Source organism: Mustelus asterias, chromosome 15 (genome assembly GCF_964213995.1).
Source record: "Mustelus asterias chromosome 15, sMusAst1.hap1.1, whole genome shotgun sequence".
NCBI lineage: Eukaryota > Metazoa > Chordata > Chondrichthyes > Carcharhiniformes > Triakidae > Mustelus > Mustelus asterias.
The window spans coordinates 74,508,666-74,533,523 of NC_135815.1; the positions used below are offsets into that span (position 1 = coordinate 74,508,666).

At 43.8% G+C, this 24,858-nt stretch overlaps 2 protein-coding genes across 4 annotated transcripts in view; both read right to left on the reverse strand.

The window, feature by feature from the left end:
- Nucleotides 1-12,082, reverse strand: part of LOC144504573 (uncharacterized) — a 156,117-nt gene extending 144,035 nt beyond the window's left edge. The window contains exon 1 of the mRNA XM_078230133.1: nucleotides 11,788-12,082. Coding sequence (XP_078086259.1) covers nucleotides 11,788-11,934 — 147 coding nt within the window. The 5' untranslated portion in view covers nucleotides 11,935-12,082. The remainder of the gene's footprint in view (nucleotides 1-11,787) is intronic.
- The window catches only part of prkn (parkin RBR E3 ubiquitin protein ligase), a 1,119,547-nt gene that overhangs the window by 401,318 nt on the left and 693,371 nt on the right, over nucleotides 1-24,858 (reverse strand). The window lies entirely within an intron of this gene.

The window sequence follows — 24,858 nt, forward strand, 5'->3', positions numbered from 1 at the left end:
TGGGCTGCCTCCAATGCCAGTACATAGAATAGAATCGTAGAATCCCTACAGTGCAGGAGGAGGCCATTCGGCCCATCGATCTTGCATCGACCACAATCCCACCAAGGCTGTATCCCCATAACCCCACATATCTACCCTGCTAGTCTCCCTGACACTAAGGGGCAATTTAGCATGGCCAATCAACCTAACCCACACATCTTTGGACTGTGGGAGCACCTGGAGGAAACCCACGCAGACACGGGGAGAACGTGCAAACTCTACACAGACAGTGACCCGAGGCCGGAATTGAACTCGGGTCCCTGGCGCTGTGAGGCAGCAGTGCTAACCATTGTGTCACCGCGCTGCCCTGACATCTTTTGTTAGATAAGACGACCAAACTGTTCACAGTATTACAGGTGTGGTCCAACTAGAGCTTGTATAGTTTTAGCAGGGCTTCCCTCTTTTTATACTCCATTTCATTTGAAATAAAGGTCAACATTCCATTTGCCTTCCCAATTACCTGCTGAACTTACATACTAGCTTTTTTGTGATTTATGCATGAGGACCCCAAATCCTTCTGTGCTGCAGTTTTCTGAAGTCTTTCTCCATTTAAATAATATTCAGCTCTTTTATTCTTCCTACCAAAGTACATAACTTTGCATTTTCCTACAATATATTCCATCTGCCAAGTTTTTTCCCAAGGGCCGGAACTCTACCACCTCGCCCACCATGGAATCAGAGCAGGCAAGGGTCCGACAATGGAAATATCCGTTGGCCTCAGGCAGGAATTTCCGGTCTCACCTGAGTGAGGCCGTAAAATCTTGCCCAATCTGTCTTTGTCTCTTGTGTCATCCTCACCACTTGCCTTCCCACCAATTTTTGTGTCATCTGGAAACTTGACAACAATACATTCAGTTTCCTCATCCAAATCGTTGATATATATTGTAAATAATTGTGGCCCCATAAGTCTAACGAGCTGCAGGCTCCTCTTGGGCTTCCCCAGACATTTGATTTGAAAATATATAATTCCTTCATCGCCCCGAGTCAAAATTCTGGATTGGCTCCTGAACAGCACTGTGGGTGTACCTATACACCCCACAGACTGCAGCAGCTTACCACCACCTTCTTAAGGGCAATTAGAGATCAATAATAAATGCTGGCCTTGTCAGCAAAACAAACATTCTGTGAATGAATAAATAAAAAATTAAAATTAAATGCAAAGGGCTTGACAGCTGTTTCAGGCACAAGATGACTCTTTAGTTGTCTTCACCAATGCAATGGGTGAAACATTTCCAGTGAGTGTGGCACATGCCACACTCACCATATTTGATACTTAGGCACCTGTTTTTTGCCTGAAAACATGTGAGGCACCATTGAATTTCTAGGGGCAAGAGTCCTTACCCAGTTACTGATGTTGTCCTTTGTTTCAAAATTTACTCCTATTGTTTCACTGACAGGGCTTTTTTTTCTTGAGTACTCAAGAGTTCAACTCAGCTTCTGGGATGCATGAATTCAAATAAAGAAACAGCTCACTATTTAATAGTAAAATTTTGATTTTATTCAGAACCCATAGAGTTAATTGATAGAATGATGGAAACCCTACAGTCCAGAAAGAGGCCCTTCGGCCCATCGCGTCGGAACCGACCACAATCCCACCCAGGCCCTACCCCCATATCCCCGCATATTTACCCATTAATACCTCTAACCTACACATCTCAGGACACTAAGAACAATTTTAGCATGGCCAATCAACCTAACCCACACATCTTTGGACTGTGGGAGGAAACCGGAGCACCCGGAGGAAACCCACGCAGACACGAGGAGAATGTGCAAACTCCACACAGACAGTGACCCAAGCCGGGAATCGAACCCAGGTCCCTGGACAACTGACAACCCCTAATTGGTGTGGGACACTAATGCTAATTGCCAATGTTCTTTTAAACCTCAAGTTGTCATATCATTGGAGTAAGGACAGGAATTTATTTCACATCTAACTCATTCTATACCTGATCTAGAAATACTTGATGCTAAAACTGAACACTTAACAGGAAACACTAGCATTTATATAGTGTGTTTCACAACCACAGGACTTCCCAAAGTGCTTTACAGCTAATGAAATGTAGTAATTATTTCATTGTAGAAAATGTATCAATTTGTCACAGCAAGGTCTCACAAACAGCAATGTGATAATAACCAGATCATTTCTTTGTGAGGTTGATTGAGGGATAAATAATTTCCTGCACATCAGGGAGAACTCCCCAACTTTTCAAATACTGACAAGGAATCTTTTACATCCGCCTGAGAGGGGAGATGGCATCTTGATTTAACATCTCAATTGAAACACAGCACCCTAGAACAGCGGAGCATTTCCTTGGCACAGCATTGGAATATCAACCAAAATTTAAGCTCAAGGTGTTGGACTTGGACTTGAATTCATAACTGCCTGATTCAGGGCAAAAGTGTTTACCGTGAACATTTTGACTCTAAACCATGGCTAACAGGCTCAAGGGAAAACTGTTCCACTCCATGGGCTGCAAGATGTGGAGGGGCAGACAGCACACCCCACCCCTGGAAATAACATTGGCATGGAAATCAAAGTATTCCATACCAATAGGGCATTTTACAACCCCAAACTTCCCAAAGTGCTTTACAACCAATTGAAATATAGTCACTCTTCTGTTGTAGAAAATGTGTCAATTGTGCACAGCAAGGTCCCACATAAAAACATAAAGCGCTGCAGGATAGTCTAATGAGGGCCGAGTGGGACTTCTACCAAATCTCGTTCTGAGAACTGCCAGCCAATCGGCTCCATCAGTTCCAGCAGTGCCAGGAGGGCATCAGTGGATGCCAAGAAAGGGAGCAGGAAGAGGGGGGTTTTGATGTAAGGGGCGGTGCTCCACGATTGGCAAAGACTGGTGCTCCACGATTTCAGCCACTGAAGAATGACCACCTCCTTTCCTCCCCGCCTTTTAAACATTTAAGTTCTAAAAAATCAGACTTCTATTCTTGCCACAATATGTTTGGCCTGAGCAGCATATTATCAGGGTCAGTTGGCTTGAAGACAAGCTAAATTGACTCCTAATTATTCTTTAAAATATGGCGGGCGAGCTGCCGATTTCAACATTCCCCTCATAGCTTGAAGGTGGGTTGGGGTCAAGTAAAGTTCATGCCCGTAGCACTGATGCTCCTCATCCTGATAAGCAGTAAACTTATCCAAGCTTTCCTGCGCAGGGTTTGGCGGGGGTGGGGGGGGGTTGGCGGTTATTGGAAGTGTTGTAAACTGTTCTCAAAAAGCAATACAGTCAGAATTTAATTTTCCAATTCCACCAACTCAGTAGATACTGCAATTTTCAGCATAAATATTTTAGATTGATAACATTACCCTGTCTGAATAAAATTGACACTATATTTGAAAAGAAAAAGTAACTTTGCAGAAAGAATCATCTATACTATTACGGGCATGATTTTGATATCATGTGCAAGGTAAATGCAACTTAAGTAAGCCCACCTTGATGGGATAATGCACCTTTAAAAGCTGATTATTACTGCAAAAATATGTGTTTATTTTGCTTGGAAAAACTCAGCTGAAAACTGCTTAAACAAGCATAAATGAAAATCTATTTTGTAACAAGAAAGCAAATCAAATTGTCCTGCTAACTGTTCTCCAGTGCACAGAAAGACAGCTATTGAAGTTGGCTCGTGATTGTGTAATTAGATTGAGGGGAATACTTCATAGGATCATTAAGATTTATTTCCCTATTGGAAATTGGTTGCAAGCTATTTTGGGAGAAAATTATCCTCTTGGAGTAGCTGAATATTGAACACATTTCTCCAGATTTGTTCTCTGCCAAATAATAAAGCCTGGAGATAAGGCAAACCTCAGCTATCATGCTTTTATTCAAAAAGCTTCTGATTTAAAGTGAATACTTTTCATGGTATTTAATTTATCTTTGATATAAAAGCCATGTAATTAATCCTTTGTTAATATTTGTTAGAAAGCCTTTAAAGTATACTGGATTTCTTTACATTTATTAATTTTCCATTAAGTTCATCTTCAGCTGACTGTCGTGCCTCATATATATACCATTAATCATCTACGAGGAATTGAAATCCATGTTGGCATTATACAATTTACTCCATTTTAATTTCTATTTTTTGACTTAGTGCTGCACATAATGATTTTGAAGAAAAGCTGCTGCTGATTCAGATCAATATCAATACTTTAATTAAGTTGTACCAACAAGCAAACATCTTATTGCTAACATAAAATTTGACATTGTAAGTGAAAAAGAAATACAATTTCACAACTTTAAGTAGACTCCATCTGTAGCTTCCTATTAAATGCAATGTTGGGAATGCAGTTACCTAATTCTCTCTGAAATAGAAAGAGAATAAGTGTTGGAGACACAGCAGGTAAGTCAACATCAGGTAGAAAAAAAACGGTAGACTGTTGACATTTGTTGACAGCTCAGAAGCTAGGAATTCCGTGGAGAGTAACTCACCACCTAACTCCCCAAAGCCTGTCCACCAACTACAAGACACAAGTCAAGAATGTAATGGAATGCTCTCCACTTGCCTAAATGACTGTAGCTCCAACAACACTCAAGAAGCTCAACACCATCCAAAAGAAAGCAGCTTGCATGATTGGCACCTTGTCCATCACAATAAGTAATCACTTCCCCCTCCACTGATGCACTGTGGCATCATATACCATTTACATCTACAAAATGGATTGTAGCAACTCACCAAGGCTTTTTCTACAAGGAATGTAAAGACAGGCTTACAATGTTCCAAACTGGCAACCTCTACCACTTAGAAAGACAAGGGCAGCAGATGCATGGCAAACACCAATTTGCACACCATGCTGACTTGGAACTATCTTGCAATTCCTCCACTGCCACTGGGTCAAAGTCCTGGAACTCTCTCCCTAACAGCACTGTGAGTGTTCCTACAACACATGGACTACAGCAGTGCAAGAAGGCAACACACCATGACCTTCTCAAGAGATATTAGGGATGGGCAATAAATGCTAGCCTAGCCAAAGATGCTCATATCCCATGAATGAATGTCAAAAAAATCAGGTGTGCATCCTTCTTCTAAACTGAATATGAATAGGTGAACGGGCACATTTGTTGAATTGGGGTTTGATAGAGTTTATGCAGAGAAGATGTTTCCACTTGTGAGAAGTCCAAAAATATAAGATGTTCACTACAAGTCTAATAAGGAATTAATGAGAACTGTCTTTACTCAGAATTGTAAGAATGTTTTACAAATTCATCACTGCAAGGAGAATTTGAGGTGTATAGCATAGATGCATTTAAGGGGAAGTGAGGTAAGTATATGAAGAGGAAAGGAATAGAGGGATATATTCATTGAATGGTAGTAAGTAACCTCATTTCTTACACCCAATGACTTTTCTATTACCAACCCTCAGTATATCCTGCCCCACCAGCATGACACTATCCACCAGAGGGGGCGGCACAGAAGTATACAGCTAGGACAGAGTGGCCCTGTCAGACTTCAGAAATGACTCCAGACCCTTTGAAGTCTTCTGGCAGCAGGTCAAACCTGAGCAAGGAAACATTCTGCTTACAACTTACCGTACTCCCTCAACTGAAGAATCGGTACACCTTCATGTTCAACAACACTTAAAACCATAAGACATAGGAGCAGAATTAGGCCACTCGGCCCATCGAGTCTGCTCCGCCATTCAATCATGGCTGATATTTTTCTCATCCCCATTCTCCTGCCTTTTCCCCATAACGCCTGATCCCCTTATTAATCAAGAACCTATCTATCTCTGTCTTAAATACACTCAATGACCTGACATCCACAGCCTTCTGCAGCAAAGAGTTCCACAGATTCACCACTCTCTGGCTGAAGAAATTCCTCCTCATCTCTGTTCTAAAGGATCGTCCCTTTAGCCTGAGGTTGTGCCCTCTGGTTCTAGTTTTTCCGACTAGTGGAAACATCCTCTCCACATCCACTCTATCCAGGCCTCACAGTATTCTCTAAGTTTCAATAAGATCCCCGTCATCCTTCTAAACTCCAACGAGTCCTCAACCGTTGGAGTTTAGAAGGATGAGGGGAGATCTTATTGAAACTTACAGGATACTGCGAGGCCTGGATAGAGTGGACATGGAGAGGATGTTTCCACTAGTAGGAAAAACGAGTCCTCAACCGTTCCTCATACAACAAGCTCTTCATTCCGGGGATCATTCTTGTGAACATCCTTTGGACCCTTTCCAAGGCCAGCACATCCTTCCTTAGATATGGGGCCCAAAACTGCTCACAATACTCCAAATGGGATCTGACCAGAGCCTTATACAGCCTCAGAAGTACATCCCTGCTCTTGTATTCTAGCTCTCTCGACATGAATGCTAACATTGCATTTGCCTTTCTAACTGCTGACTGAACCTGCACGTTAACCTTAAGAGAATCTTGAACAACGATTCCCAAGTCCCTTTATGTTTCTGATTTCCTAAACACTTTCCCATTTAGAAAGTGGTCTATGCCTCCATTCCTCCTTCCAAAGTGTATAACCTCACACTTTTCCACATTGTATTCCACCTGCCACTTTGCCCACTCTCCTAACCCATCCAAGTCCTTCTGCAGCCCCCCTGCTTCCTCAATACTACCTGTCCCTCTACATATTTTTGTATCATCTGCAAACTTAGCAACTGTGCCTTCAGTTACTTCCTCCAAATCGTTAATGTATATTGTGAAAAGTTGTGGTCCCAGCACCGACCCCCGAGGTACACCACTAGTCACTGGCTGCCATCCTGAAAAAGACCCCTTTATCCCCACTCTCTGTCTTCTGCCAGTCAGCAATCCTCTATCCATGCCAGGATCTTACCCTTAACACCATGGGCACTTAACTTATTTAACAATCTCCTATGCGGCACCTTGTCAAAGGCCTTCTGGAAATCTAAATAAATCATGTCCACTGGCTCTCCTTTATCTAACTTCCTTGTTACCTCCTCAAAGAACTCTTAACAGATTTGTCAGACATGACTTCCCCTTGACAAAGCCGTGCTGACTCAGTCCTACTTTATCATGCACTTCCAAGTACTCTGTGATTTCATCTTTAATAATGGACTCTAAAATCTTGCCAAAGACCGAAGTCAGGCTAACCGGCCTATAATTTCCCGTCTGCTGCCTCTCTCCCTTCTTAAACAGCGGTGTTACCTTAGCTACTTTCCAGTCCTCTGGTACCCTCCCTGCCTACATTGCTCCGAAAGCTTATGGTATTTGCTACCAAATAAACCTGTTGGACTTTAACCTGGTGTTGTGAGACTTCTTACTGTGCTTACCCTCCCTGTCTACAGTGATTCCTGAAAGATCACCACCAATGCCTCCACAATTTCCTCAGCTATCTCTTTTAGAACCCTGGAGTGTAGTCCATCTGGTCCAGGTTATTTATCCATCTTCAAACCTGTCAGTTTCCCCAGAACCTTCTCCTTAGTGATGGCCACTACACTCACATGTGCCTCCGATTCTCCCGGAGCTCTGGCATCCCACTGGTATCTTCCACTGTGAAGGCTGATGCAAAGTAACTACTCAGCTCCTCTGCCATTGCTTTGTTTCCTATTATTACTTCTCCAGCCTGATTTTCCAGTGGTCCAATGGCTACTGTTGCCTCTCCTTTACCTTTTATATATTGAAAAAAACTCTTCCTATTTTCTTTTATATTACTAGCTATCTTACACTCATATTTCATCTTCCCTCCCCTTATTGCTTTTTTAATTGTCCTCTTGCTCGCTTTTAAAGGCTTCCCAATCCTCTGGCTTTCAACTAATCCTCACCACTTTGTATGCCTTTTCTTTTGCTTTTATGTTGTCCTTGACTTCCCTTGTCAGCCATGAATGCCTCGTCCTCCCTTTAGCATGTTTCCTCCTCCTTGGGATGAATTTCTGTTGTGCCTCTCGAACAACTCTCAAAAACTCCTGCCATTGCTGTTCCACTGTCTTCCCTGCTCGGCTCCCTTTCCAATCAAGTCTGGCCAGCTTCTCCCTCATGTCTTTGTAGTTACCTTTATTTAATTGGAAGAAGCATTGAGGGTCAAGGACACAAAACATACTCTAGGTAAGAGTCTTTAATGTCCATCACCAAGGGTGGCTCTGCAGCCCCACTAATGACCAAACCACTGAGTCCTGAAGGGTACCTAACTCATCTTGTGACTCCCCAAAACCTGTCCAACACCTACAAGACACAAGTCAGATGTGTGATACAATATTCTCCATTTGTCTGGATAAGTGTGGCTCCAAAACATTCAATAAGTTCGGGACCATTTAAGAAGAGCATCCTGTTTGATCCACACCCCATCCAGAATCTTAAGTATTCATTTATTCATTCCTTCCACCACTGGCACAGAGTAGCAGCAGTGTGTACCATTTATCAGATGCACTGTAGTAACTTGCCAAGCCTCCTTCGATAGCATCTTCCAAACCTCAATGGACAGCAGACATATGGGAACACAACCACCTGCAAATTTCTCTCAAAGACACATACCATTCTGACTTGGAACTATCATCATTCCTTCACTTCACTGGGTCAAAATTCTTGAACTCTCTTTCTAACAGCACAGTACATGTTCCTACACCAGATTGACTGCAGTAGTTCTGGAAGGTGGCTCACTACCGCTTTTAGAAGAACAATTAGGGATGGACAACAAATGCAGGCCTTGCCAGCGATATTCATATCCATCAACCCTTCAAATAATCATTTTCAAGCTGTTTGATGTTTCTTCCAGTCTCTCACTGGTGTTATGGTAAGTGACCAGTGGCAGTCCTGCAGAATTTCAGGGCAGCTATTTTCGCTGAATACCACTTACCACTATTTGGTAGCGCATCAAACAACAGCAGCAGAAGATGTTCTCTAAGATTATACACAAAAGGGCATGCATTTAAATAGTGCTTTCACAACTGCACAATATCCCAAAGCACTTTACTGCCAGTGGCTTATGTTTGGAAGTGGAGTCACTTTGTAACACTGTAATAACACAGCTGCCGATTTGCTCAGCACAAGATTCCACAAATGGCAAGGAATAAATGACTTGATCATCTGTTTCCGTGAAACCGTTTGAGGGATATTTATTGGTCAGGTTTCTGAGAAGAACTTCCCTACTCTTCTTTGAATAGGGCCAGGACATCTTTTACGTCCACCTGAGAGGGCAAGCATTTCATTCAAATGATGTTTTCAGAAAGGTTTTACCAAAAATTGTTTGCGCAGCTCTATTTCTCTATGAGCTGTACATTCACTGATATTCTATTTTTAATCGGGCAAGTTGACATGTAAACCAGGTATAAAATCAGTAAACAATGTTAATGGACTCGCCATCTGTATCTCACACAGCATTAAGGATTAACTCTATTCAAGCAAGGGTTCAGGAAAATTAACAAAAAAATAAACATAACATTTTTAATCTATATGTTTTTCCTTTGCAGATTGACTGCCATTGTGCATTCTTTTCAACTCAGAGAAACATAATAACAGTCAGAAACTTCTTCACAAAGTGTCATTAATGTCATGCAGTGTGATCATACAGTTAGCAGGGAGCAGAAATTCAATGTGACTAAAGTACTACAATTATAGAAAACATTCTGGACCCTATGGCGAAATACAAGTGGAAACAGAGACCATATGAAAAATTTTAACTCCCAAGACCAGTTGGAATGGGAGCGTGTGGGTAGTTAAAGTAATTGATTCTTGGATCACAACTGCATCTGGGTTGAATGCACCGACATCCGAATTAAGAGGCATGGTGGATCCCTGCAAGAAACATACTGCCATGGGAGAAAAAATGTGTTCCTTTTTACTGTCCCTGATCAGTATGTTTTTAAGTATGGGTTTTTCTTGCCCTCAGGGCGATTATCCCAATTAAATGATTTCAGCAGCAAGCTTTTTTGTGAGTTCTAGAAAATAAAAAAAATTTATCATACACTTGCTCTGGATGTATAACTGTGATGTCTCACTCACTAATCTCACCCACACTGTCGCACACACAATGATTAGATTCAGATGAAAGTTAAGATGCAGATGAAAATTAAACAATATGGTTATAACTTATAGATATCTCAGTTTCTTTCATGGCAGGCCTATAGTTTCTTAGATGTTATTGATACCTTGGTTGAAGTGAATGTCCTATATAGAAGAGAATATCTAGTAAGCTGTGGGACTTCTTGTAATGGAAAATCCAGGAGGTTGGCTCTCAGGTGAATTTACAGTTGGGACAGGTTGGAGGGAGTCCTTCGCCTACTTTCAAGGTATTACTGTTCATTACCTTGGCTATTTTGATGGCTTTCAGTGGAATTCTGCACAACTTTTGCTGTTTTTAAAAGCAAACAAAAACTATAACTGTCTAATTATGTGACTTGTACAAGTTTCAATCCTTTTCCAAATAAAGTGGGTGGTTAGGTCGATTATACATCCTGGCCGAAATTCTCCCCAAAGAATTTGAAGTGTCGAATTTGCGTGAAAACTGGAGTAATTCATGCTGGTTTTTCCAAAGGGAGTTTAGAAAAGAATCTCCCAAACTGAAGCCACCAGCATGAATATCATTAAAAACTAGGGGGTGGGGCCTATTCCCGCTGGAGAGGCTGAAATCAGCACACTGAGCAGGCCACTGCACATGCGCAGATCTGTCAGTAGTGAGATTGGCACTTGCACAGTGGCCCTGCACTGATGGCCTCCCGATCCCCCCATGGCCCAATCGTTGGTCCCCCAGCCATTCCTGGGCCCAACCCCGACACCCCCTCCCGACCCGCCCTGATCTCCAGCCCCTCCCTCCCCCTGCAATCCTGATCCTGACTGACCACCCCCCAGCCTGCCCCAATCGCCGACGTCCCCCCTTCCCCCACCAATCCCAATGCAGAGTGGCAAAAGGACCCCCTCCCTCCACTGATCGGCCCCTAGGCCGCCCACCCTATCAGGCCCTGCCCCCTAGGCACTGCCCAATGGGCAGTGCCAAAGTGACCCCTGGGCATTGGCACCTTGTCCCTTGTGCAGTGCCGGGGGCCCATGCTGGCACTGCCAGGGTGCCAATGCCCAGGGGCACCCTCCTTGCCTGAACCTCTGGCCCCGATTGCCTGTCCTTCACTCCAGCAGGGTCAGGCTGCTAGCTCCCCGAAAGTGAGGAGCTACTGTAAACCCCGCTGAAGTGAAATACTCCTAGCGGGCCTGAAGAAATCAGTCCCGGGACAACTAATAGGATTTAAAATATATGGTAATGAACATTACCATGATTTGTGCGCCTTCCCGCCGATTTCTGGTGAGGAGTTGACATTGCTGGAAATCCAGCGCTGGGGGAGACACCAGCGGTCTGGGATGCTCAGCATGGATCCTGTGCATCGGGCACCACTGGAATCTCCCAGCCCACTGTGCTAAAAAATTAGCGTAGCAGGACCGGAGAATCCCCGCCCCCCTCCCACCCGTATTGTGGATGTCACATCTTAACAGTTTGCGATTGATAGCCAGTGTCTTTGCATTTGAAAGACCCATTCAATTGATAATACTATTTTGAATTAATTTCAAGGAAGGCATTGAGTCAACATCAGCCTGGAAGGTTCCTTTGGTTCCCTCTTGAGATTGGGGACAGGTTGCAATCCACAAGAATCTTGGGCAGCTGCCTTTTTACAGTCTTTTGTGATTGGTTTCATAAAAATTAGTTTGAAGTTCGAAATATACTTTGACTTGATACTACTCACTGTCATCAGGACAGTAATTAGTGCAATAGAGCAGGTACTTATGAGAGCAATTAAGGTCCTAATAGGATGTTAAATTAGATTTTTTAAATTGAATTACACTGACCTTTAAATTTAACTTCTCCAGCATGGGTTTCCTGGGGCTTGTGAATCTCACCAGTGCAATGGAGGAAACTTTGAGCAATATTGCATGTGGATATTTAGTTTTCACAGCTGGTGTCTGAGTTCCTTCTGGCAAATGTTTGGCAAACATTCTTGTATGGAAATAGTTTTTTCAAACGTTGGAACCTTTCAAAATTGCCAATATCAGGATGTGGGGGATGCAATGGATAACTTTGAGTGGACGTTGGAGAAAGGAAGCAGTTATCATCAATGGCAGCATTGTCGTGCTCTGTTGGGATCTATATTTGGACAAGCGAGAGATGCACAACAAAGACATGGAGAACATGAGAGAGAGTGAGAAGAGTTAGATGGAAAAATTCACCAGCCTCTTTGAAGAAGAGCAGCTCCCAACTGGACCTGTGGTCATGCATTCAAGGTTGCTGAGAGGGTCACCACTAACCTCGATTCATTTGCCTCTGATTCTTTCCAGTGTGCCATTGGAAATATTCCTAGGATTCACATTCATCATATGCACATTAATCTATAAGGCAGATGAGGCTGGGTTGTTTGTCAGGCTGTCCACCTATGTTAACCTCCCCCAATAACAGTGATAACCAGAATGACCAGGCAGTTAGTTTTAGCTCTTCAGTTGGCTTCCTAAAGACACAGGTTGCAACTGAATGCACACATGTATCATGCACAGATGATGTTGCAATTGAAGAGGTATGTGTCATATTCCCTGGCAACTGTCATGGTGTTTTCATACAGTCCAGACCATTTGCTATCAGGAGAGCAACTTAAGTGATGGACCATCGGAAATAAAGGATACCCCCTCAAATGTGGCCCAAAACACATGTAACAATCCCCACCAATGAGGCACAAGAACGCAAGGAAAGCCACATAACCATCAGATATGTCATTGAACAAGTCATTGGAATGTTAAAGATCTACTTCAGGCACCAAGATAGCTCCGGAGACACCCTTTGGTACCCTCGAGTGAGAGTCTCAAGAATCATGGTGATGTGGTCTGCACACCACTGCACAGCAAGCAGGATTAGACATGGAGGATGACAAAGTTGCTTGTCAAACATTTTGAAACATTGCAGAGGAGGAGGACGAAATTGGGCACCAATCATGAGGCACTACATACATGATGGGATGTCAGGGTTATCCTCATATATCAAAGGTTTGCCTAGTATGAGGAGGGAATAAAGAAACATTCATACTTCAATCAACTCCTAAAATCACCTTCACGATACTAACATCAACCCCACAGTCCTTAAAACACACATCATGCACAGACCCAATGGACAGCCAGCCAATGGGTATCATTAAGTATTTATCATGAAGCAAATGAACGTGTAAGTTGATAGTCAGAAGGCAATAATGGGCAAAGGGGTGAAAGTCATTCTAATCAATACATTTTATATGAACATCCATGCACTCGCTCTTGGTTCCTTACAAATGTTACCTCTTACTCTTCCTTTGGCTTCCATACAACCCCAATGCCTTGAGCAGGCTGCTCAGATATTTGCTCTGGCTGTCAGAACTGATGTAGGCCTTACCAATGACAGCTCCATCTCCATGTGTGCAGAATTGGCCTGGAGATAAGGCAGAATTTTACTGTTGGAAGGGAGCAACGGCTGAGACACAGGAGCACTTAGTGTTGAGTACCATTCCATGTCCTGTTTTCCCATCCTTTCTCTCCTTGGCCTGCATCACATCACTTCTACCATTTTGTTGCAGAGAAGCTTGGTTAAGATCAATGATGCATGGTAAGGCCATGGATAAGAAATCTGTCATTCGCTTTAGGCAGCAGTGGTGCTGGTTTCCAAAATCTGCACGGTCATGGCCAGCAAAGACTCATTCAAGCTAGCCACATCCCCCAACATATTAAGTTCTTGGGCAGAAAGATTCAGGAAGATGCATTCAGAATCAGAGCTGCACATGCTATTAAAATATGTATTTCCTTTACTCTGCTTTTAGCCTTCTATGCTCTCTTTGCTGGCATATGGTTGCTTTAAAAAAAAAATGGGCAGCATAGTGGCACTGCTGCCTCACAGCACCAGAGACCTAAGTTCAATTTCGGCCTTGGGTGATCATACATATGGAGTTTGCATGTTCTCCCCATGTCTGCTTGGGTTTCCTTGGGGTGCTCTGGTTTCCTCCCACAGACCAAAGATGTGCAGGTTAGGCGGATTGCCCTTGGTGTCCAAAGATCATCACAGAATCATCATAGAATCCCTACAGTACAGAAGGAGGCCATTCAGCCCATCGAGTCTGTACCAACCACAATCCCATCCAGGCCCTATTCCCGTAACTCCTCATAGTTACCCTGCTAATCCCCCTGACACTAGGGTCAATTTATCATGGCCAATCAACTTAACCCGCACATCTTTGGACTGTGGGAGGAAACCAGAGCACCCGGAGGAAATCCACGCAGACACGGGGAGAACATGCAAACACGGCACAGACAGTGACCCAAGCCGGGAATTGAACCTGGGTCCCTGATGCTGTGAGGCAGCAATGCTAACCATTGCACCATCATGCCGCCCCAAATATTTAGGTCAGATGGATTAGTCATGGCAAATGCATGGGGTTATAGGGCTGAGCAGAGGGTCTGGGTGGGATGCTCTTTTGGAGAGTTGTGCAGACTCGATGCACCGGATGGCTGCTTTCTACACTGTAGGGATTCTGTGATTCTATGGTTGCTTTAAATGGACAAAATGTACAATGCAATTTTCAATATACTACATCCCTCCCCTTCTTAGGCATAGCGTGTTTCAAATGGTTTGTTTCCAAAAGTGTAAAGAATGAACTTAAACATAACTGGAACATTCAATTTCGCAAGTGGCACCATTACATGTTCTAACTTTTCTATTAATTTAACAACGCACTCAGTCATATACAATGAGATAGATATGTTCATCAACTAGAAATACTTCACCTTGCAACATAATCACTTAAGTATGGTGGATGTTTTCTCTCATGAGTAGGATATCATCTGAAATCACATGCAGTCTCACTTAACTCATGTTCTTCATCTGAGATGTTGATGTCGCAATTGGATTCAGTGCTTAGGAATGTTGTTTTCGGTGCTTTGAAGAATGAAAAGTTTGATATGATAACCTGCAAACCCCACTTAAAGTGATAATTGATCCTTTTGTATTGGACACAACAAATGGTAAGGTGTCAAAAGGGGTTGTTTGCTTTCCAACATGACCATCATGATTCACAAGCACTTGATCACCTGGCTTTAGCGGTGTAGCTCTGTATTAACTTCCATTTCATCCGTCTGTTCTTGATTGCATTCTTATGTATGTTGATCATTAGCTTTGCGGAGTAGTTCAGGGAGAACCTATTGCTGTTGAATGGGGGTAGATTTTCATTTCTCACCATTTGAGGAGCTCCAAAAAAAGTGAAGTTCTGTTTTTGTTAAAATAAATGTAACAATTTCTATGTCTGTGAATCTGCTGTAGTAGTCAGTGACAACTAGCAGGTGTTTGCGAGTGTGCAAATCTGCAAAATCAATGCTAACTTCTATCCTTGATTCTGCAGATATTCAGACATATGAGAGGATCACAAAGATTTGATATTGTAGTTGCTAGACATGGCAAACACTGATTGATTTTCTGCTCTACCTTGGGGTCAATTCCTGGGAAACATCTTTTCCCTGATTATGACAATTCCCTGGTGACCTTCATGTGCCATATTGACAACATATTCTCTCAATGAATTGTGGAATAACAATACAGTTGCTGCATCACATGAGGTCAGATGTGGTTATAACGGAGAGCTCATTTCAAGCATTGTGGAGACCTTGTAGTGTGTGAGCAATTTCAGTTGTAGATGCTTTCTCAATCACACCTTTGCAGTTTTATGACAGCTAGTCAGACATAGTTGCAATTCCTCATCTTTTGTTGCCACTTTGATGTCAGCTAGTTTTAACGACTTTAGCACTTATTTAGGCTTACATAGTTGAAAGGTTGTCCGGCAATCTTTTCTTCTTGACTCGTTGGACTGACCGTCAGCAACGAATGTCAAGAAAGATAGTCTGCTGGGTTTGCCTTGCCTGACGGATGCTCAACATGGAGTGTGTAGTCTTGTAGTTTGAATATCCAATGCTCTATTCAAGTGGGTGGTTCTATGGGGATTGTTGAACAAATTTATTAATGGTCCATGATTGGTTATTACTTGAGTTATTATTAGGTGCTCCTATCTCTGCTTGCAAATAGTGTTGCTTTATAGCTCTGAGCAATTTGCTTCCCATTACAACAATTGATAAGTTTTCCCGTGTTGTCTTTCTGCATGAGAATTGCACTAAAGCCAACAGGGCTTGAAACCACAACCAGCTGGCTGGTTTTCTCAGGGTTGAAATAGGCTTTTGTTCAACTTGCTAACAACTATTTTGATCTCATGTACAGCCTGTTTGTGTGACGTAGTCCACTCCCACTTGGTGGTTTCTTTTGGCAGATTTCACAGGAGGGCAAATAACGTTGTGAGGTCTGGAATGAAGAGACCACAGTTCATGTTGAGACCTAGCAGATCATGGACTTCCTTCACATTTGTCGGATCCGCAGCATTTGCAATGGTTTTAACTTTCCGTGGATCAGGTGATATTCCTTCATCACAGAACACGTGGCCAAAAAATTTGATTCTGCTTTCATCAAATCCCAACTCTGTTTTTAAGACTGCTGCTGTTGCTTTGCAAGTGATTTCCTGGCATAGGAGTTGGAACACTTGGGGTATGATAGGTACTGGCATATATAGCTGCAATCAAATGCGTCTTCAGTAATGTTGAACATTCCAAATGAGAAATCAAACACAAATAATCAAAGGCTGACTCTCTAATCTACCAAGCCAAAAAGCATCTTTTCTGTCAGGAAAGACAGAAAGCTATCAGAGCTACTGGAGTTAGTAAGATCACAATTGATTTTAAGAGTCCAGAGCTACTAAAGTTGAGGCTGCCAACAGTACTTATCATACCCCAAGCAATCTTAAAAACAGAGTTGCAATTTGTTCAAAGAATGTTGCCCTGTAACGGTGTTTATCCCAACCGAATAAAATGTCCTGCAGTGTAAAGCCTGTGAGAAAACTCAACCACCTTGCTCATGTTTGTCACTCATCAGAAAAATCAACTACTAAGACCAATGCATTCAGAAAGGTGGCATATGCACATACCATAGCAAAAGGGTGAGAGGCTAACCAATGTAGGAGCCAGTGACCCTGAATATAATTTTCTTTCTCTCTTTCAGACGCATTAACAAGCCACATGTGGCAATGACCATTGGTCTCTGAAGAAGAATTGAACTCTCTTACAGTATACTCCACTCAGACCTTTTTGACACAAGAGGCTCAACTTTGATGTCAACTTAGCAGCTTAGGTGTTTCAACACATGATTTAGCTTGCGCTTCAAGAACTTGAGGTATGCTAGACATCGGTGACCAGATTCTTATCTACGGCTGCACTAAAAGTAAACTCAAGACACCCTACATACATGCCTACAATGGCTTTTACATAATATAACGTCACCTTGAAAAAAAATAAATACTTATTTGGTGACAATCCTGTTGGGGAACACTCCAGCAGTCACGGGCATTCAGCTTCTGATCTTCAGGTAAGCGTTCTCCAAGGCGGCCTTCACGACACACGACAGCGCAGAGTCGCTGAGCAGAAACTGATAGCCAAGTTCCGCACACATGAGAACGGCCTAAACCGGGATGTTGGATTCATGTCACATTATCAGTAACCCCCACAGCTTGCCTCCTGGACTTGCAGGCTGTCCTGTCTGGAGACAATACACATCTCTTTAACCTGTGCTTAATGCTCCCTCCACCCACATTGTCTGTATCTTTAAGATCTGGTTGGCTGTAGGGATTCGCATTCTAATCAGTATTCTGTAACTTGATTTTGTGTCTCTGTGCACTGTTTGAGAGCACATTTCCACTCCATCTGACGAAGGAGCAGCGCTCTGAAAGCGAATGGTATTTGCTACCAAATAAACCTGTTGGACTTTAACCTGGTGTTGTTAAAACTCTTACTGTGTTCACCCCAGTCCAACGCCGGCATCTCCACATTTTAAAATAACAGCAGGGCGGCATGGTGGCACAACGATGAGCACTGCTGCCTCACAGTGCCGGAGACCTGGGTTCAATTCTGGCCTTGGGTGACTGTGTGCAGTTTGCACATTTTCCCCGTGTCTGCATGGGTTTCCTCCAGGTGCTCTGGTTTCCGCCCACACTCCAAAAACGTGCGGATTAGGTTGACTGGCTATGCAAATTGGCCCTCAGTGTCGGGGGATTAGCAGGGTAAATACGTGGGGTTATGGCGATAGGGCCTGGATGTGATTGTTGTTGGTGCAGGCTCAATGGGCCAAATGGCCTCCTTCTGCACTGTAGGATTCTATGATTCTATGAATTAAAGGTATTGAACAGTGAAAGTGAATGAAAACAAAGATTTTCAAGGAATTTCAAAAGTTTTCAGAGGTTTTCAAAGGATTTGGGAAGGCCCAGAAACAGAAAAAATGCTGTGGAGCAGCTGTGGAGATGGAAATCCCCCCTCTCACCCCTCCTCCCGCTATTGAAATTGACTTCTCCTGTCAGTCAGGTAGGGTAAATGCATGGGGTTATAGGTATAGGGCCTGGTTGGGATTGTGGTCATTGCAGACTCGGTCGGCCGAATGGCGTCCTTCTGCACTGTAGGATTCTATGATTCTATTTGATGATTCAGTCAGAGGACTTCAAAGGGGTCTTCTCACACCTGCAGCTTCTAGGAGACAGAAAGGGGAATTCCCTCTGCAGAATGGATTGCTGCTGTGATTTGGAAGCCTTCCAGGTGTCCAGAGGGCATGGAGGTTAAATTGACTCGGTCAACTTAAAGTTTCCACAGTAAACAGAAAATAATCACGATTTTGATCTGAGAGCATCCTGAAATCACCATGCCGAGAGATCTTCCAGTTTCCCAGGGCTAGAAGGGGCAGTCCAACTATCTCTCCCATCATGGGGGAGAGACCCGAGGTCAACCCCTTGCTCCCAGCCCAAGCACCCCCCAACTCTCAGGACCTTTGGGAGACTCTCCCTCAGCAGCAGAGGGGCAACTGGGCAAGGAACGTAACTCCTTCCCCCTCTTAGTATTCAACATGCCAGATCAGGTTGTCACTGCCAGCGTGTCAGTGCCAAGGAGCCAAGGGGCAGTGCAAGGTTGGCACTGCCAAGGGGGGAACCTGGAGAGGGGCTTAATGGGTGGGGGCTTGGGGTTTCCTGAGGGGACAAGGCCTGATGGGTTCCTCTATCAGAGTGTTTGGTGGAGTCAGGTCATCCTCATGCCTGCGTGATGTAGGGGCTGTGACCTGTTCATCAATGTGGGGGAAGGGTGCCCCTTATGCTGAGTGGTTGGGGATGCTCCCTCAGTCAGCAGGGAGTAGGGAGTTGCTTTTTCTATTGTGGCAGGAAGGGGCCACTCCCTGAATGCAGAGATCGAAGCGCGCCTTATATATTGCATCCTGATAGAACAAAGAACAAAAAACAGTACAGCACAGGAAACAGGCCCTTCGGCCCTCCAAGCCTGTGCCGCTCCTTGGTCCAACTAGACCAATTGTTTGTATCCCTCCATTCCCAGGCTGCTCATGTGACTATCCAGGTAAGTCTTAAACGATGTCAGCGTGCCTGCCTCCACCACCCTACTTGGCAGCGCATTCCAGGCCCCCACCACCCTCTGTGTAAAAAACGTCCCTCTGATGTCTGAGTTATACTTCGCCCCTCTCAGCTTGAGCCCGTGACCCCTCGTGATCGTCACCTCCGACCTGGGAAAAAGCTTCCCACTGTTCACCCTATCTATACCCTTCATAATCTTGTACACCTCAATCAGATCTCCCCTCATTCTCCGTCTTTCCAAGGAGAACAACCCCAGTCTACCCAATCTCTCCTCATAGCTAAGACCCTCCATACCAGGCAACATCCTGGTAAACCTTCTCTGCACTCTCTCCAATGCCTCCACGTCCTTCTGGTCTCTGAAATATTGGGTTGGCCATTGTATCTTCCGCAATGAATAAATTGAAATGAGGTGAATCCCACCTCACAGATGCTAGTAACATCAGTGGGAAACATTCTGGTTTTCCTGCTGATGGGAGCACTTAAAGTGCAGACAGGTGAATCGCACCAGGTACTGAGACAGGATTAATTACTGATCTCATAGCTAAGGATCTTTTGGAAAAAAGTGATCATGATATAACTGAATTGCATTTAAAATTCGAGAGTGACATCATTGAGTAAAAAGCTAGCATCTTAAATTTAAACAAAACCAATTTCATTGGTGAGAGGAGAGCTGGCTAAAATTGACTTAACAGGTTGAAATAAACAGTGAGCAACATTTAAAGAAACAATTCAAAATGTTTATATTTGTTTATGTTCGTCATCAAAAATTCATTTAATTGAAATAAAACTTCAGCAATAGAGATCAATCTGTGGATAACGAGGGGAATTAAGGATAATAATAAACTTGTGGCAAAAAAGATCAGCCAATCAGATCAGCCAGCAGAGGTGGTTCTTCCTCCTGAAAGAGGCCATTCTGACTCAATTAAGGCGGCTCCCAGTGTAATATCGTAACGACTGGATTTCGAAAGGGTGGGCTGACCATGGATATTTTAGCTGCGGGGAGGGGGGCAGGGAATACATCCTTTCCCCTGTAAAATCCAGCCGCATATAAAGGAAGGATCTTCTTTCCTTGGAGATGGTATAGTGAAGATTCATTAAATTGATTCCTGTGATGAGAGAGTTGTCCTATGATAAAAGGCTGAGTAATTTGGGCCTATACTCTGGGATTTTTAAGAATTAGTGGTTATCTCATTGAAACATACAAGAATCTGAGGTGGCTTGACAGCATAGACACTGAGAGGTTTCCTGGCGGCATGAAGTGGCTTCAATGGGAATTCCCATTGGATCCTGCTGCCAGCAAATGGCATGCTGTTGAGAAAAATGCTGAGGTGAGGCCAAGGAATCTTGCCCATTGTATCCACTGGCTGTGGAACCTAGAACAAGAGTGCACAGTCTCAGGATAAGAGATTGATCATTTAGAACTGCAGTGAGGGGAAATTTCTTCACTCAGAGTTGTAAATTTTAGAAATTGTCTACATTGGTGCTCCATCATTGAGGATATTTAAGGCTGAGATTGATTTGTAGGGAATCAAGGCAAAAGCTGGAGAAGTGCTGTTGAGGCAAAAGATCATCCAATATTGTATTAATGGTGGAGCAGGCTTGAGGGGTTGCAGGGTCTAAGTCTGCCTCTATTTCTTATGTTTACAACATTAAAGGCAATATATAAATACAAGTTGTTATTGTGGCATAGAATTATGCAGTAATGCCTGCATGTTTTCAAAGCCAAGAAAGTTCAAATTCAACCAGAAGACAATCTCACAATCTGATGATTGCAACTTGCAAGAATATTCCTTGCGGGAAAAATACATTCCCTCTGGTCAAATGTTAAGCTGCATGCAAACACCAGAAATAAATCACATCTCACCAGTAACTATTTCCATTTTATAATACTACAAAATCGCATCTTGTCATTGTATTTCACACTCTGCGGGATATCACCCAATCAGTGCTGTATTTTAGTCAAGCACGTCATAATTCTTCCCTGAGTGAAGAAATTTCCCCTCACTGCAGTCCTAAATAATCAATCTCTTATCCTGAGACTGTGCATCCTTTTCTCGGTTCCACAGCCAGTGGACACAATGGGCGAGATTCCCTGGTCTCCCCTCAGCGTTTTCTCAGTGACACGCCGTTCGCTGGCACTGTTTTGACCAGGCAGACTGATGCTTGCTCTTCTCAGGCCTTCTTGCTACCAGTCATTCATACAAAAACATGAATTAACAATATCAAGATATCTGGAGCTATTCCTATTCGGTTTTTCAAGACAACGAAACTGGAATTCCTTCTACTGTTCCTGCCCACTGTTTTTTTTTCAGTGCTAACATGTTTTGCACCATGAACTTTGACACTTCACCTCAGTTTATCAGTGAAAACACAATTTGAATGGCCTGAACTATAGTAGGTTCCTAATTTACTGTAATTCCCTCCAGCCCAATTTCCTCTGAGGTCGCTCTGCTCCTCTAATTCTGGCTTCTTGCTCACCTCCAATATTCCTTGCCGCACCATTGGCATCATTTCAACTGCCCAGTTCCTGGGCTCTGGAATTATCTTCCTAAATCTCTCCATCCCTCTACCTCTCTCTCTCTTATGTTGCCATATTCCTTAAGATACACATTTCTTAACATCTACTTCTTTGATTAGGCTTTGGGTCACCTATTCTAACAATTTCTTACATGGCTCAGTGTCAGATTTTGTTTCATAATACTCCCGCAACGTGCCTTGTGACATTTCATTGTATTAAAGATGCTAAATAAATTCACACTGTTGTTGTTATTGATGCTTCTGGTTTACTTTGTCAGAACACATGAAGTTGAAATGTTTGATTATTTTTCCAAAGTAAATCATCCAGAGGAAGGAGACTTAAGGGTTGGTACCAGTGAGTTTTTAGAATGAATGAGATATACGCTTTATAAATCTTATAATTCACATTGGGGAGCTGTGGGAAAAAAAAGCAATAAGATGACAAGATTGTTACAGATAAACAAGGTCATTTAGTCTTATGAAAACCTATGATCTACTCATGACCATATTTAGCTGCTTATAACTGATTCCAGGATTTTGGCTTCCGCTGGTCTCCTGAAGTCCATTCCACATGTTAAAGAATGGAAGACATGTATTTATATAGTAGTTTGCATGATTGTGGGTGTCTTTAAAGTGCTTTACATCCTATAAAGGACTTGTTGATATGTAATCACTGTTTTACTAATACTAATGATGTGGAGATGCCGGCGTTGGACTGGGGTAAACACAGTAAGAAGTCTCACAACACCAGGTTAAAGTCCAACAGGTTTATTTGGTAGCACAAGCCACTAGCTTTCGGAATGCTGCTCCTTCATCAGGTGAGTGGGAGTTCTGTTCACAAACAGGGCATATAAAGACACAAACTCAATTTACAAAATAATGGTTGGAATGCGAGTCTTTACAGGTAATCAAGTCTCAAAGGTACAGATAATGTGAATGGAGAGAGCGTTAAGCACAGGTTAAAGAGATGTGTATTGTCTCCAGACAGGACAGTTAGTGAGATTTTGCAAGCCCAGGCAAGTCATGGGGGTTACAGATAGTGTGACATGAACCCAAGATCCCGGTTGAGGCCATCCTCATGTGTGCGGAACTTGGCTATCAGTCTCTGCTCAGCGACTCTGTGCTGTCGTGTGTTGTGAAGGCCGCCTTGGAGAACACTTACCCGAAGATCAGAGGCCGAATGCCCGTGACCGCTGAAGTGTTCCCCAACAGGAAGAGAACACTCTTGCCTGGTGATTGTCGAGCGGTGTTCATTCATTCGCTGTTGTAGCGTCTGCATGGTCTCCCCAATGTGCCATGCCTCGGGACATCCTCAATACGATGGGACGGCCGGGTGTGTTTGCCTTGTGTATCTTCGGGAGGCAGTAGAGATCTCCAACTCGGGGAGTACGTGGGATGAGAGCACGGAGGGTGCTCTGAAGGTCCGGATCAAAGGCCGTCCCATTGTATCGGGCAATGGGATCCTGTGCGAGAACCTCTCTGGCTATGTCGAGGGCATCCTGAAACCCATTGTACAAAGAACCCCCAGCTTTTGTCGTGACACTACGGACTTCCTACAGAAACTCAGCACACATGGAGCAGTTGAACCAGGAGCACTCCCGGTCACAATGGATGTCTCGGCATTCTACACCAGCATCTCCCACGACGATGGCATTGCTGCAACTGCCTCAGTACTCAACGCCGACAACTGCCAGTCTCCAGATGCAATTTTACAACTCATCCGCTTCATCCTGGACCACAATGTCTTCACCTTCAACAACCAGTTATTCATCCAGACACATGGAACAGCCATGGGGACCAAATTCGCACCTCAATATGCCAACATCTTCATGCACTGGTTCGAACAAGAGCTCTTCACCGCACAGGACCTTCAACCGATGCTATACACTCGATACATCGATGACATTTTCTTCCTTTGGACTCATGGTGAACAATCATTGAAACAACCATATGATGACATCAACAAGTTCCATTCCACCATCAGACTCACCATGGACTACTCTCCGGAATCGGTTGCTTCTTGGACACACGCATCTCCATCAAGGATGGTCACCTCAGCACCTCACTGTACCGCAAGCCCACGGATAACCTCACGATGATCCACTTCTCCAGCTTCCACCCTAAACACGTTAAAGAAGCCATCCCCTATGGACAAGCCCTCCGTATACACAGGATCTGCTCAGATGAGGAGGATCGCAACAGACACCTCCAGACGCTGAAAGATGCCCTCATAAGAACAGGATATGGCGCTCGACTCATCGATCGACAGTTCTGACGCGCCACAGCGAAAAACCGCACCGACCTCCTCAGAAGACAAACACGGGAGACGGCAGACAGAGTACCCTTCATCGTCTAATACTTCCCCGGAGCGGAGAAGCTACAACATCTTCTCCGGAGCCTTCAACATGTCATTGGTGAAGACGAACATCTCGCCAAGGCCATCCCCACACCCCCACTTCTTGCCTTCAAACAACTGCACAACCTCAAACAGACCATTATCCGCAGCAAATTACCCAACCTTCAGCAGAACAGTGACCACGACACCACACAACCCTGCCACAGCAACCTCTGCAAGGCGTGTCGGATCATCGACACAGATGCCATCATCTCACGTGAGAACACCATCCACCAGGTACACGGTACATACTCTTGCAACTTGGCCAACATTGTCCACCTGATACGCTGTTGGAAAGGATGTCCTGAGGCATGGCACATTGGGGAGACCATGCAGACGCTACGACAGCGGATGAATGAACACCGCTCGACAATCATCAGGCAAGAGTGTTCTCTTCCTGTTGGGGAACACTTCAGCGGTCACGGGCATTTGGCCTCTGATCTTCGGGTAAGCATTCTCCAAGGCGGCCTTCACGACACACGACAGCGCAGAGTCACTGAGCAGAGACTA